Genomic DNA, 14,464 nt, shown 5'->3' with positions numbered 1-14,464 from the left:
CCATTGTCACTTACCAATTAACTTGCTGTGGCTATAATCTTTTGGACTAAAGCATAATCTTTCTTTTCATCTCAATATCAGCTATACAGAGTGAAGTCTGGGAGATAAAGACATTGTTATATATAAGCTTTCATGAGTTACAGCATCATAAGTGTTTCCACAATGGAGTTAAAGAAAGAATCCAAGCCACATGTTGCCTGCCTGAAAACAACAGCTGTGAACTACTGGATTTAAAACACATCTCAGAAGAGTGCTTTGATGTAGAAGAAAGTTTGCTTTATAAATAAGTGTTTTGGATATTTTGACAAGCAATACTCAATACATCTGTCAGACCAGGATGCTAACATTAAACAGCAAATAATTTCACCAATCAATTTCTAGAACTTTGAGTAAAAGGGGGTAATGTTTAAAGACATGGTCAATTCCATGTAAGTAGAAAACAAAAATTAAGCATGAATGCTGAAATAACACATAAAAGCCTATTGTGACTTAACAAGAATTCCAGCTCCAAGGATTTAACTATTTATAAAAGGATTATTTATTTCTGTGGAGACTTGTCTGTATCAAAATGCAGCATTTCTCTATCTGCAAAAAACCAAAGTTCTGGCTCAGTATCATTTGACTGGAAAAAACAGTTCTCTGAACTCATTTAGAAGGATTCAATGTCATTCTTGCTACCAAGCCTGGAGGAGAGAAAGGTCACTCAAGTAATTATTACCCTTTCTTATAAATGTTTCAGCCCACCAGACAGAAGATAAATTAATTGTATCACCAAGTACCAATCTCTCTTACAAGAAGATGCTACCAAGAAGTGATCAAATTTTCATCTTAAAGTGCAAAGCCTAACGCACCTGGTTCATACAAACTGTTGACTGATATAGTAGAGGCAAGGTGTTCTCTGCTGTCATCAACACTCTGCTGGATCCCGCTGTCACTGCTTCGTACTGTTTTGGGGAGAAATGGTAATTACTATGCAGACTGTAAGTTACCTACTCTTCACAGAAACCATGATAATAAAGCAAGCTCTTATACTTGGTCCTGAATACATAAATTTTGTAATGACTAGTAGTTATTCAATATTCTTAACATATCTGTAGAAAAATATGAAGTCACATATTGCAACCATAACATGTATAATAATAATAAATGTAAAAGATAATTAGAAAGGAAAAGATCAGGATAAGTAAAAAAGCTTAAATTATTTCATGAAAACACTAAATAATGCAGTAGCCTGGAGACAATGGATTAAAGGCAGGGAGATGGCCACAACACACAATGGATCACTAGTGCAAATACTGAACACGCCATAGCTGTAGTACTTACTACTACGTAGTTTCGAAGAGGTATCAAAGTAGGAGAAGAGTGAATCTAGTTCATCAGGACAGAACAGAGACTCTCGCCTCGCCTCGTCGCTACTTACAGCAACCGCTGGGACATGCAAGTTAGCAAAGCACAAAGCAGGCAGTAAGGAAGGGACAGGGCAGGAAAGAACGTTATTGGAAAAATTAAGAAGGATGAAAATACGGAGGAAAGAAGGTAGTTAATATGTTTCTGAATGATAAGCATCCCCACTCCAAATTCTTCCTCACCTAAAAATGCACATCTCTGAGCAAGAATTTTCTCTCCTATACTTCTGAACTAGGCTATGACCCACTAAAAGAGATTCCAATTTCTCTGCATGAGACATGGAATCAATTACTACAAAAAAAAAATGTTACTTTGAAAAGAATACATGTAATATAGCTAAGGACAGAAGTGTGTAAATACCTTTTTGGGATGCCACACCTTGCTCCCCTGCCAAAAGGGATTTTTCAGGGCCACTGTGCCTTTTCTCTTCCTGACTTTGTGGCAAAACTTTCATTCCAGATTCAAGCAGAGATACTGATGTAGGCTGCTTCTCTACAAACTTTCTTTCCACATATTTTGCTCTGATGTATGCTTCCTTCTCCTGCCTGTCATATACAAATTCCCTAGAGTTAGTAAGCTAATATTTTAATATATTAAAAGAACATCCATTTCATAGTAAAGCCAGTAACCAAAACTGTAGTTTGGCATTGCACATAAGACACACAACACATTTTCAGAAAGATGAAGAGCTGTCCAACTCTTTCTAGAATCTTGATTAAACTTTGCACAAGGCTCAAGAGAAAGTAATTTTGTTAAGTTCATATATGTATATTTTGTTTCAGGCAGAGACTATAGAAAGTGGTATGTAGAAGAAACAAGCATTAGCTACCATATGCTACTTAGAATAGACCATTTCAGTCGGGAGGGATCTACAACGATCACCTAGTCCAACTAGACTTCCTGGTATTAATCTTTTATACATGTTTTACACTGTTAAGAACCCATTAATATAGGATATATTTAGTTTCTTAGGAAAGTGTAAATTGCAACATTTGTTAAAGGAATATTAAGATTGCACAAGAGAACCATAACAACAACAAACATCAGGTAGGCACAGCCACCAGTGCATAGTGAAATACATTTTCTTGTAACCTGAGGTTATAATCTTAAGACATACGCCCTGGTTGTGACAAACTGATGAAAGAGGCTGTTAAAGTATTACTATTGAAACTGCTGAAAAGCAGTTACCACTAGAAGAAATATCTAGCAAATCTCCTACATTATTTATATTATTGTTGTCTCTGAATTGCCAACAGTTTAAGTGCTGATTTCTACACCATAAAACTGCCTGACAGCAAGCAGAACAGAACTGGAAAGTTTTAAACAACATCATATATAGCAGAACAAAACATTAGGAAACTGCCTTCAAATGCAAATTAACATTGGAGAAATGGAAGACAGCAGCACAATCATTAGAAGGCTGCTGTAAAGCAGCAGAGCTCATGTACAACATAGGCAGAAAGAAAACAGCGTTTTGGGGGATCAGGGAACAAAAGTCAACCTCAAGAACAGAGTCACTACAAACAAAAGGCACAGCCACAGGCTCCTTCCAGGAGCACTCACAGACCAAGTACAGCTGGCTGAGATGGTACAAAGTAGACAGGAAACAAAATTAACATGTCCCTGTTGACAAGACAGAGCAGGATGCTAAAGAGTTGTCATCAAAAGGAGGGAGAGATCAGAAAAAGCACAAGAGGACAAAAGAAGCCAAGAGGGACCAACAAAAGGAATATCCAGTAAAGACAGAGAGTGAGAAAGAGGAAAGCAAAACATATGGTGATAAGGGAAAACGAAGAATAAATCAAAAGAGCATTACTCAGTTAACTGGCAGCATCTTTTAAAGCTGGAGGCTGAAGGAAGCAACAAAAAAAAAAAAAAAGAGGAAGTAAGAGGCATTGCTAGTAAATGACTACCTTTGGCTTCCAGGTTGCGGCTTCTTTACTCCCACTTTTTCCAACTTTGCTTCATATATTCTATTTATAACATCATTTCCCAATTCACACATAAGCTATGAAAAAAAATAAATAAATTCAAACACAGTTGCCAAAGGCTTTATCTACCTAGTTAGTTGTTTTTAACATCACTCACCCTATTTTCACAACTTGGTATTGCCACTGGTAAAAATATTTTTACAGAAATAAGCACGGGTTTATATCATAATGAAATAATCAGCAAGTAGAGACACCAAATTCCAAGAAAGACAGCAAAAAATACTCTTTTAAAGTGCCCTTCCCTTCTGAAAAGGACTGCGAAAAAGACCACCTGTTATTCAAGAATCTTGTTGGTGCTATCAGAACGACATCTGCAGGCCTCATTAACAAAGGTACGCTTTCCACCAGCTTTGCCAGTAGCTATTCTTATCCCATTGACAAGAGACAACTCAATCAATTCTATTCCTTCTTGTCCAATAGACATTTTTGCTAAACCATAATCTGTTATGTCTACAGGAAAAGACAAAAGACAAAAACCAGCCTGCGGATACTACTTTAAGGAGAATTTGGCCCATGAAGTCCAGCCTACTGACAGCAATGAATAGACTTCCTGCTTTGAACGCTAGGTGGAATATTCAACTCTGGTATTTTCATGAACAGGACAACAAGTGTAGTTTTAAGGTTTTTGTTTGTTTCCTCAGCGTGAACACATTGATATTAAAGTTACTTAAGGTCAAACCACAAGAGAAACACCCCTACTCACATTGTCTTTTGATTGCTCAGAACAGAGAAGCAATACTGAAGTACCAGAACACCACAGCTAGAAACAAAGGCTTTGCATCAGTTATCCAGCTGCACACATGTATCCATGTGCAAGTACCTACTTCAGCATTTCAGTGTCACATGATTTTCATAACCATGTTTCAAGATAAAATTTTGGCACACAAAGAGTACAGGAGCAGTTGCATGAATGTTCTTGTATAAGGCATTAAGAGTATGAAACCAAGACCTCACTGTAAGAGCTGACAATTGAATTTTCAAGTATGACCACGCTTTAGGCTGATATAGCACTTTCAGAATTTTTCAGAACACCATATCAGTGGTCTATGAACAGATTTCCCTTTTTATATGTTGAAAGTATGAGATGAAACTTACTACGAAAAGCACATTTGCAAACCTGAAAGCATCATAAGTTTGTAAGATGAATGACTACTGCTACTACATGTATTATAAGAAAGTGTGAATTAAAAAAAAAAAAAAAAAGAACAAAAAAACCCCACACAACTATAAACACTTTCTACTCACTGGATACAAATGCAAGTGTTTCCTGTATTGAACTTTCTGATGCAGAGGCTTTAGAACAACAATTTAAGTACCAAACAGAAACTTGTTTCAAAAATGTACCTTTAGAAGTTCAGGTTCCCATGAATCCAGCGTTAAAGATCTTACTTTTGAGAAATGAACTCCCAAGCTCCTAAACAGCATGAAAAAACATTAACCTGTAGCTGCATGATGTGTCTTACCTCAGAGAACTTTACCATTAATTTATACAAATAAAGCAGCTAAATTAATTGTGCTTACAAACAGGGGTCTCTAATCTTCCTTCAATATACATTTGAAGACGCAAACATTACCCTTCCTAATTAAGTCAATGCACAAATCAAATGCAGCTCCGAAGAGCTCCCCGACCTGTGTATCCCAGAGCACTCGATGCACAGCGTGATTCCTAGGTTGATACTGGCCCAGCGAGGATCTGCCAAACCACAATCACAGCAGGCAGCGTTACCAGGAATACACTGAACTCGCTGGAGAGCACTTTCTCCCTTTAACAACTTCTCTTTTGTCTCACTGCCAGATTCTAGGCTTCCAGTAGAAGGGGATGATTTCTTTTCCTGCTTCTGAAAAAAAAAAAAAACAAAAAACAAAACAAAACAAAAAAAAAAAAACACAAACCAAAAAACCCAAAACAAATGAGACACACACTAAATTAACAAAACAAAAGTCCTACAGATACTGACTGTGCACTAGAACCCTAGAAAAATCACTTCTGCATTTAAGGCCAAGGAAAGCCATAGAACTAAAAAAAATGTTTCACTTTTTAGAAGAAATGTAGAACTTAATATGAATATTCAATAATCCTATGAATTTTAATAGCATAACAGAAAAATCTTATCAAAACATACAGTCAAAGTAATATTAGTAAGATGGAGTGAAAGATAGATCAGATATAAAACATAGCCTTCAAAATTCCATTACATTTCCACTGGAAGACAAACAATGGATTCTTTCCCCCACCCCCCGCCTTCTCCTCTCACAATAAGAGGGTTTCTCCGTTATTTAATTTGCAGATATAAAGAGGGACGGGTGTGTGTTTTTGTTTTTTAAACTCACCTCAGATTCATCCCCTTTCTCTCTGTATGCTGTAGCAATACTGGTCTGAACAGCCTTAATCCACGCCTGCCGCAGCTTTTCCGAGTCAGCCTGAAGCATGCAGCTTCTGTGACAAATCACATGTGTACTCAGATTCAGAGAGACTAACCAAGCAGCTAACATCAAACATCACATTGTTCAATAAAATACAGACCCCTGAAAAAGTTTCTTGCTATCACCACAAGTACATTGTTTAGCAGGCACCATCTAACAAACCTATTTGTTTTGAGATAACAAAGCAGCTGACCTGTTACGAATTGCAAACTCCTTGGTACAAAACTATTTGCAGGTCATGCTAAAACATACAGATATGACTCTTCAAATAATCCAGAGAATGGCTTAACTTCCTACTGTCTTTCTTTTTTTTATTCCAAATTTTTCATTTTTACATCCTCACATGCCATTTACCTGCATGACTAATCACACAAGATACAGGTATTCGTCCCTGAAAACAGTTTAATTCACAGAGATCAAGAGACAATTATTTTAAAGCTGTCTTACAAAGAGTGACCTACTTTTCATAACAGTTAAAGGAAACAAGTCATAAAATAAAAAACTGTTGCAACACTTATGGGCTGAAAAAGTATAGGCAAGCAGGAGCAAAATCCATGTTAAAGTGAACCACAACTGAGGATGCAAACTATAGGACAACAATCTTATGAACAGAAATGTAAGCAGGAGTGGGGAGTATAGATAACATCCAAACCTAAAAGCAGGTTGACCTCAGATCAAAAATGTCAATATGGTCACATCTCAAAATCACTAACGATCCCTGGCTGCAGCAGGACTGCCAAACCTCTCCAAACACAACCAATACACTGTACTGCTAGAGCTGAAAGATTTTGATTTGGTAGTTCCATTCAGTGCATTCTAAGACATAACTTAACACTACTGAGACAATACCTTATTAATAATGTTTCTCTTTACACCAACCAGAAATTTGGAGAAACGGATCTATTTTCCACATTACTAAGCAGCTTGATATTATCAGCTACTACTAAGCCACAACAGCTCAACATGCACAAGCCATTTATGCATAAAGCACAAGAACGCGTGTTTATGCCAAAAGTAAACTAAATACTAGGAACACTTCTCACAGCATCACTTACTCTTAGCCAAAATTTCAGAGAACAGAATTGCTTAGATACTTTTCCTGTTTTGATCTATCCCAAGCGAAATGTCAATCTTGCATTTCAAGGCAACGGGATGTAACGATTTTTTAAATTTTTAAACAAACATGCTCCGTCACTTCTCCTTACTTTGTTGGAGAAACCACCTCAAAACAGAAACGTCTTTCTATGTCTTCGCAGTGTTTAACTGTGCAAAGCCGCAAGTCTTCAACAACTACTGTGGGATTATCCTAGGAGAGAAAAATTAACAAAAGAAGTTATGTGAAGGGAAGATAATGTAGTTGCTAATAATGCCAAATTATTTATCATTTAATTTTACTTACTTCTTTACAAAAATGTGTCTTCCAAAAAAATTTTAAATAGGTAGGATCAGAAATACTTAGCAGGACATATTTAGATAAATTTTAACGTTTAGTTATATATTATGAAAATTTAATACAAACTTTGGATTGCAGGTAAAAAGGAATTATCCAAACTACTAAATAATCAACACCTTAAGTTTAAACAACAGTATTCAAAGGAGTTCAAAGATGCAATTAACTCTCAAATAAATCAAAGATTATACCTAGATCAGCAGAATTTTAAGTGCCAAGTACAAAACCAGAAGTTGGATGCAGTGGTTTCAAAAACTTGATTCAATTCATAAGCACTCTATTCTAAGCTAATTGCATTTTAAATTTGCATTTTTTAAATACATAAAAATAGAACTGGGATTCACAAGCACAAAACGTGCAACTCAAACGTGCTCACACAAACCTATTTGTTTCCTTTCCAATCACAAAAATGAAGACCCTTGATTTAACAGCATCAAGGGACAGCCTCTGAACCTGGTCTGTTAACATGGAAGATAAAGAAGTAGATTCTAGAACAGGAAACAAAGGGGCACAGGCCCAAATGTTGATGGGAAAGGCTGGCTTCTACAGCCTGGGGCAGAGTAGCACTTGCTGCTGTGATATGCAACAAGTGCACTTTCCCACCCGCAAAAAGACAGATATTGACTGCTGAACCACCTTACATTTTTGATATTGAATACATGCACATGACACCCCTGTTTCATAACAAACGCTTTCATGCCTTGTTTTTCCCCCCTCTTTCCCCAGCTGCCAAATTGGGTATGTGAACCCAGTAAGTAACTGGAGGGAGCAAGTCCTGAAAGAGTTAAACACAACTGCTCAAAATCAGCACGGACTATGTCAGAATATTTTGCTGCCAGCAAGTGTATACAAGCCCTTCAGGACAACAATTTTAAGGGCTCTTCATAAACCTTCTCTGCAACAAGGTAAAAAAAACCCACAGCAAGTAAGGTATGTGCTTACAGGTCACTGGGCAGGAACCTCTAAATCTGTAAGTGTAGCTATTAGTCTCATTTTACAAAGGGAGAAACTAATTTAGAAAATGCAGTAGGTTGTTGAAGACCACACAGTACGCCAGCGCCAGCACTCTGTTCCTCCCTCCCCTGATCATCACCCACACCCCAAACTGCCCCAAGCCAGTTTTTGATGCCTACCTTAAATTTCTTCTGGTAGACAAGTTGGTTATTTTGTATTGAGAACCAGCGCCTAGTCAAACAGAGAGACATCCAGAGAATACGTAACTGAATTTACAGTGCTTATTTGACTGAAAGGTGCTAACACACAGCCTACAGAGAGACTGCATGAAAGAATTCACAGAAGTAATGCTGCAGTCAGTTTGTGCAAGTATGTTGTGAGAATGATGAAAAAAGGCAGAGACAAAACAGAAAAGAAAGCAAAGTTCAAATAATTTGAGTCCTAAACAAACACATTCATGTTATGACAACATTAGTTAAGCTACAACAGAAAACATTTACATTTCAAAGAATATTTAGCAGCAAGCTACAATTTTCAGTAGCTGTTTGATAACACAAATTCAGATAGTCTGAATAACAAAAATATCTGAACTATGTAAACTACTTGGGAAATATTTCTGAGAGTAGAACTAAAAAATAATTAAGGCATTAAAATACTAGTGTTGCTATCCCACGGAGATTTAATGTCTCTCTCTATTTACCATTTCTTAAAATTTTAGATGCTGAAATAAAAGGACTACATACAAAACCAAAGCAAAACCAAGGAAAACCTTTAATACAGGATTCTGACTTAAGCCTCAGCTTTGTAAGAAAATATCAATTCAAAGATTTAATGAAGGCATCCTATAAAATCCAAAAGATAATGTAACGCTTAGAAACCCTTCTGAACTGTATCCTTCCTTGTCAAACTCATGGATAGGATACAATTCATCAAGAATGGAAAGATCATTCATGTTTTGGAAAATATTACAAGTGCCTCAAATCTCAAACATCTGTGTTTTATCAGACCACTGAATGTATAAAAAGCAGCAGCAAAGAACCATCCCTTTTCTACCTCTTCTGGGGATGCACAAAACAAAAGCTAACCAAATGAAGGGAATGTAAAAAATAATTCAGTCCTGCAGTGAAATTTACACTTTTGTTTTGTTCAGGCTTATAATGTGACCTTCTGTTTACCATAACATAATTCCTCAGTTACCTCAAATACCCCACTTAGACCACACATCACTTTTTTCTGCACTGCCAATTAGTTTGAACAGCAACAGTATACAAAATATTGTATTGCAACTTGTTATTCTCCACAGGCTGTTGAACTTCACACTACAGTTTACTACAATTGGTAACAAGAGGGCTCCATGTATTTATTCAATCAGCACAAGTCATTCATTAAAAGAAGCACACAAAGATTTTTAAGAAAAATTTAGATACGTATATAAAAAAGTTAGGTTCAAATCAGAATATGTAGTGTTTGTTAGACAAGTTAGTACTTAGTAGACAGATGAGATTCTACCTTTCAACAATTAATCTTTTCAAATGTTGTGCAGATTTTTTAATTTAAAAAGCAACAACAGGATCTTCTTTTAATATTGGGTTTCCAAAATAATAACAGTAATCTTTTTGGGTTAAGACAATTGAACAGAATAATGCAAAAAGTTAAGTACTTTTTCAATTTATTAACAGCAATACTTTTGATCACTGCTATTTAAAAGGTATCACCTTCACCATCTATTTAAAAAAGAAAAAAAATAGATGCAGTAACTAAGCCTCACATATGAGCATAAGGCAGCTTATTGCTAATATTTAAATAGCTAACAACAAAAAAGTAGACTAGAAAAGGAAAACAAACTCAGGCTTTTTATGTGGTTTTTTTTTTTTAACATAACACCAAGTAGAAAAACATAAAAAGCAGTGCCTAAGTGAAAATGGTAAAGAAAAAAAAAAAAAAAAAAAAGAAAAAAAAAGGAGATGCAGCTTTGCCCCAAGATAACATGCAGTGGAGCAAATCCCTAATAATGGCCTTAGGTAATGTAATTAACTTCACTAATGCAATGCTTAATTTGTTCTACAGCTAAGTACTTAGTGAGTTACTACAGTAAATAAGCTCCAAACTAATCAACTGGATATAAGTGAGCACACAAATTTTAAAACAAAGTTGTGTCATCTTTAAAGCCTACTCAAGAAATTTTCAAAGTATTCCAGCCCCTTTTGTTCCTAGCAGAGAAATTCAATCTGTTTAAGAGACCCTTCTAGTCCAGACAAGTGTGGGGTTCTTTTTTTTGTTTTGTTTTGTTTTTTTTAAAGTATGTTTTATTGAACAAGATCAAGAATTTAGGATGTAGTGTAAATTGTAGATCATACTTCTGAAGTAAATGTCAACAGAAAATGAAGTTAATATACTTTATTGTATGCTTGAAAAAACAAAGTGGCAGCCTGTTCTCTAACAATAGCACCACAGCAGTTTTGTTTTGAATTATTTCAACTTAGTGAAGTACCATTAATAAACCCTACTCATTACTGTAAGAAACAGTCTACAGTGCTGGGAGTCTACAGTGGTAGCAGCCAGGAAACTGAGGCACAGTCTACGTACTGAAGGTGCAAGAGGGTACAGCATATCTACCCTGTTCTAAGAATTCATACACACAAGCCTTTACGCAACAGCTGTGTAGTAAGTACTGAACATTATCAAGGTTCTTTTAAATGTATAATTCTGTCAAAAAAAAAAAAAAAAAGAGAAGCATGGTGAAGGAGAAAACATACTTGAGAAAAATCTTAAAAGTAATTTCACTGCCCCACTGAGTAGTGCTTAAATATAGCTGTTTGGATTTAGAAACAAGATGTTTTCCATAATTTATACCTACACAATTTTAAAAAAATATTTGTTAAATAGGAAACAATAAAAAATTCATTGAAAAGCATTTCAAATTTCTGAGAACTGAGACAAGTAATACAAAAAATTATAAAATTTAAATTGAGTTTCACATAAAAATTCAATCATGCTTAACTGATTTTCAAAAGGAAATAATTTTCTTTACTATTTGCTATCAGCACACAAATGAAACAGAATGATTAAGAATGCACAACATTTAAAAGTTACATGTCTATTCCCAGTGCAGTTGATGAGAAAAACATCTCACCAACTTCAACTGGGAAAAGGAAAACACTGATCTCGTACGCTCAGAAATCTGAGTGGAGAAACTTTGCTGTAATTCCTTTTTAGCTAAAACTAGCTCAATCTTCTAATCCTTTTAAAGGTGTTGAGCACTATGTACACTGGCATCCCAGGCAGAATCCTTCTGTTATTTTCTTAGACTGAGCCACTTATACATCCATTGCAAGTAATCAAAATTAAATGCAGGGTTAATTAAGAGCTTGTTGCGTGCCAAAGAAATATTGGGAAGGTATAAAAGAAGCTGGTTGGTACCTGATGTGATCTGGCTTTTTCCTGTCATGTGAAAAAATGGGGTAGGATTAAAACATAAGGGAAAGGAGGAGAAGGAATGAAAAATGCAAAATGAGCAAAATAAGCAAAGAATTAGCATGATCTGAAGATACAGCAGAATTGAAAAGGAAAACATTTAATGCATCCAACCTAAAATCTGTTCAGAACACACTGGTGTTTGATAAAGGCTTCTCTCCCTACACACATTTGTTCACACAGATCTTTCTTCACGACATGGATCTATTTTTCATTTGAATTTCTAGAAACCAAAACAGCTTTCCACCTATTGCTCCAAAATAAATTCCTGATGCCTTAAAGAAGAATTGTGTACAGAAAGATGTATCATTTACAAACCGACATACATTAACAATAGGTCTCCATCCTGTAACTGTAAAAATTTACAGTATAAAGATATACTTTTTATTCCACTAGAGTATGTTATCAGACATACTCATGTACATCATACACTATCAATTTAGTGACAATCAAAAAAATTGCAACATCACCAGCTCTTTCATAATACAGCAACATTGAATTGCAAATAGCTGTTGTGGTTTACTTTGTAACCTGCTCTAACACTATTTGTTTCTCAAGCCAGTGTCATGAAGAACTATTTCAAGAACAGGAAACTTGATGAAAAAGGCTAAATAACTCAAGTCTTCGGACAATTAAACCCAAGCTGCCAGTTGCCCCAGGAAGAAACTACACCATCCTAGCAAAAAGTTACTTTGAATTGGAAACAACAAGTTTTCATTCATTAGCACAAATGTGCCCCCCTTCAAAGAGCATGCGTTTGATTTTATGGTTTTGATTTTTCTCCCCCAGCAACCAGAATTTTTCCAGGACAACACACTATGGTGTCCATGGATTCACTGACCAAAAGATGCACACCGAAGCATTGCAATTATTTAATTTGTTAGCTAGAATCATACTGATGTGTGTCAAACCCACACAAAATCCACTGTACCATTTCCTTTTCTCTTATGTTTTTAATGCTGGCAAGTCTACACTAATAGTGACAACTACAAGGATGTTTGGTGCCTTAATTCAGTCATAAAGGAGCACTTTAAAAGAACCACTGAAACACCAATGGATGGAAAAGAGAAGTTACCATTTTAAATTGCAGGGGGGTTGGACCAGATGACCTTTGAAGGTCCCTTCCAACCCTAACCATTCTATGATTCTATGATTCTAAATACGTATTACTAACAACAGCACAACCAGCAGCTGGCAAGGAAGATCAGTGCCGTCACCCTTGGTTCAGAACATCAGGAAATTCCAGAGTTTCTCTATAGGCAAATTCTTCCGGTTTTGTTTCAGCTGGATGATTTTCTACCCACCTCCCCCAAAGATAGGCATAAAATGAAGCAGCAAACTACCTGTCCGATAAGAACGCTGAAAATACCTTGTCTGTCTTGGAGTCTTTGACTTCGGCTCTAAATTCCCTCATAAAATAAATAATTCTCTAAAGGTTTCCCTCTGCTATTTCATCATACATTTTTGTGCACAGAACAGTTTAGTGCAATGACACAGTCCTTTTGTTGTACTCTATCTAGAGACTGGAAAAAACACTCTCCCCTCTAATTATGGTAAGCTTAAATCAGTATTATCTCCCTGAAGATGAAGCTGCAATACTACATAAGTAAAGCATTCCATCAGTGGAAACATGCAGTAGAAGGTGGCAATGACCACTTCAGTCCCTACAACATAGCAAGCAATGACAATTTTTTTCAGAAATAAAAATAGGATAAAATAACTTCTCTTTTTATTATAACATGAAAAATTGGGCTAGATTCAAAGACTAATAGTTGTTTTCATTAAGGTCTTAAACATATATTTTTTTTGTGTTATAATAGTGGTAGTAGTTTCATAACAATTAGCAATGGCTTGTGAACATGAAGTACAAGTCTTAAATGATTGATTTAATTTTTAAAGTTTATAGATAGCATATCCAAAGCCATTCTCTAATTCTGAAGCATACAAATTAGTGAGATAAATTATCAAGCCTATCAAATTGCCTACCAGTGAGATAAATCTCAGATTTAAAAAGGTTAAAGGTTTAGTTTCATTGAATACTCCTGTAACAAACAGAAGAAAACTGTATATAAATCGAATATATAAATTATATATCAATATATTAAAAATATAAGTTATATAGTAAAAGTAGGTAGCTCTGACTCATTACTGAGCTGTTTACCTTGGCTCTCAAATAACTTACTGTTTGGATATATTTTCATTAGATATGTTCTAACTTGTAACTTTACCTGAAAGAATAACATTGCATATCTTGATTTAATTATGACTTCCCTGTATTTATTTTGTGTCCATTTAAATTTCAAACATACACAAGTTATTGAATCTTACTCCTTGACCAACTGTAAGGTAAGATGCATGTACAGTATCAGTAGGTACGAAGCCGCATGGAAAAAGAGTATTTCTCAGCTATGTTCCAACACTCCCATCCTGCTCCCTTCTGTTACCTTGCCTCAGAGCAAACCCTTTACACTATCCAAAACAAGAACCCAGAGAGCGAGTCAGAGTTTTGTCTTCAGTCATTTATGAAAAGCCTGCAGTCCTCCCTGCAAAACACCTTGCAGAAGAGACCCTTTCAGCCTGCTGAGAATCTAAAGGACAATCTCCTGCCCTGTTACTGTGGAGTTTTCCTCAGCGTGCTTCCAGTAACATTTTACTTCAGACCAGGAATGTGTTTTTGAAGCATCTCTCCCCGTTTTCTCCCTTCACTGTCCTTTGTTGCCTCACAGATTTGTCCTGGAGAACCCTGAATTCTGCTTGGATGAAG

The 14,464-nt window shown here is 35.8% G+C and overlaps 1 protein-coding gene across 3 annotated transcripts in view; it reads right to left on the bottom strand.

The window, feature by feature from the left end:
• Positions 1 to 14,464, bottom strand: part of ACAP2 (ArfGAP with coiled-coil, ankyrin repeat and PH domains 2) — a 66,637-nt gene that overhangs the window by 11,352 nt on the left and 40,821 nt on the right. For 2 of the 3 annotated variants that reach the window (XM_086754465.1, XM_086754467.1), the window contains exons 11-19: positions 11,647 to 11,667; positions 8,406 to 8,457; positions 7,028 to 7,128; positions 5,730 to 5,835; positions 5,028 to 5,236; positions 4,743 to 4,812; positions 3,321 to 3,415; positions 1,768 to 1,952; positions 852 to 944 (exon numbers count right to left, since the gene is read on the bottom strand). In XM_086754465.1, coding sequence (XP_086610591.1) covers positions 852 to 944; positions 1,768 to 1,952; positions 3,321 to 3,415; positions 4,743 to 4,812; positions 5,028 to 5,236; positions 5,730 to 5,835; positions 7,028 to 7,128; positions 8,406 to 8,457; positions 11,647 to 11,667 — 932 coding nt within the window. The remainder of the gene's footprint in view (positions 1 to 851; positions 945 to 1,767; positions 1,953 to 3,320; positions 3,416 to 4,742; positions 4,813 to 5,027; positions 5,237 to 5,729; positions 5,836 to 7,027; positions 7,129 to 8,405; positions 8,458 to 11,646; positions 11,668 to 14,464) is intronic. The other variant, XM_086754466.1, reaches the window with a different exon arrangement.

This window comes from Chlamydotis macqueenii, chromosome 9 (assembly GCF_036417535.1).
Source record: "Chlamydotis macqueenii isolate bChlMac1 chromosome 9, bChlMac1.mat, whole genome shotgun sequence".
In the NCBI taxonomy this organism is placed as follows: domain Eukaryota; kingdom Metazoa; phylum Chordata; class Aves; order Otidiformes; family Otididae; genus Chlamydotis; species Chlamydotis macqueenii.
Note: the sequence above shows the minus strand (reverse complement) of the source record. Positions and strands in the feature narration are given on the sequence as shown.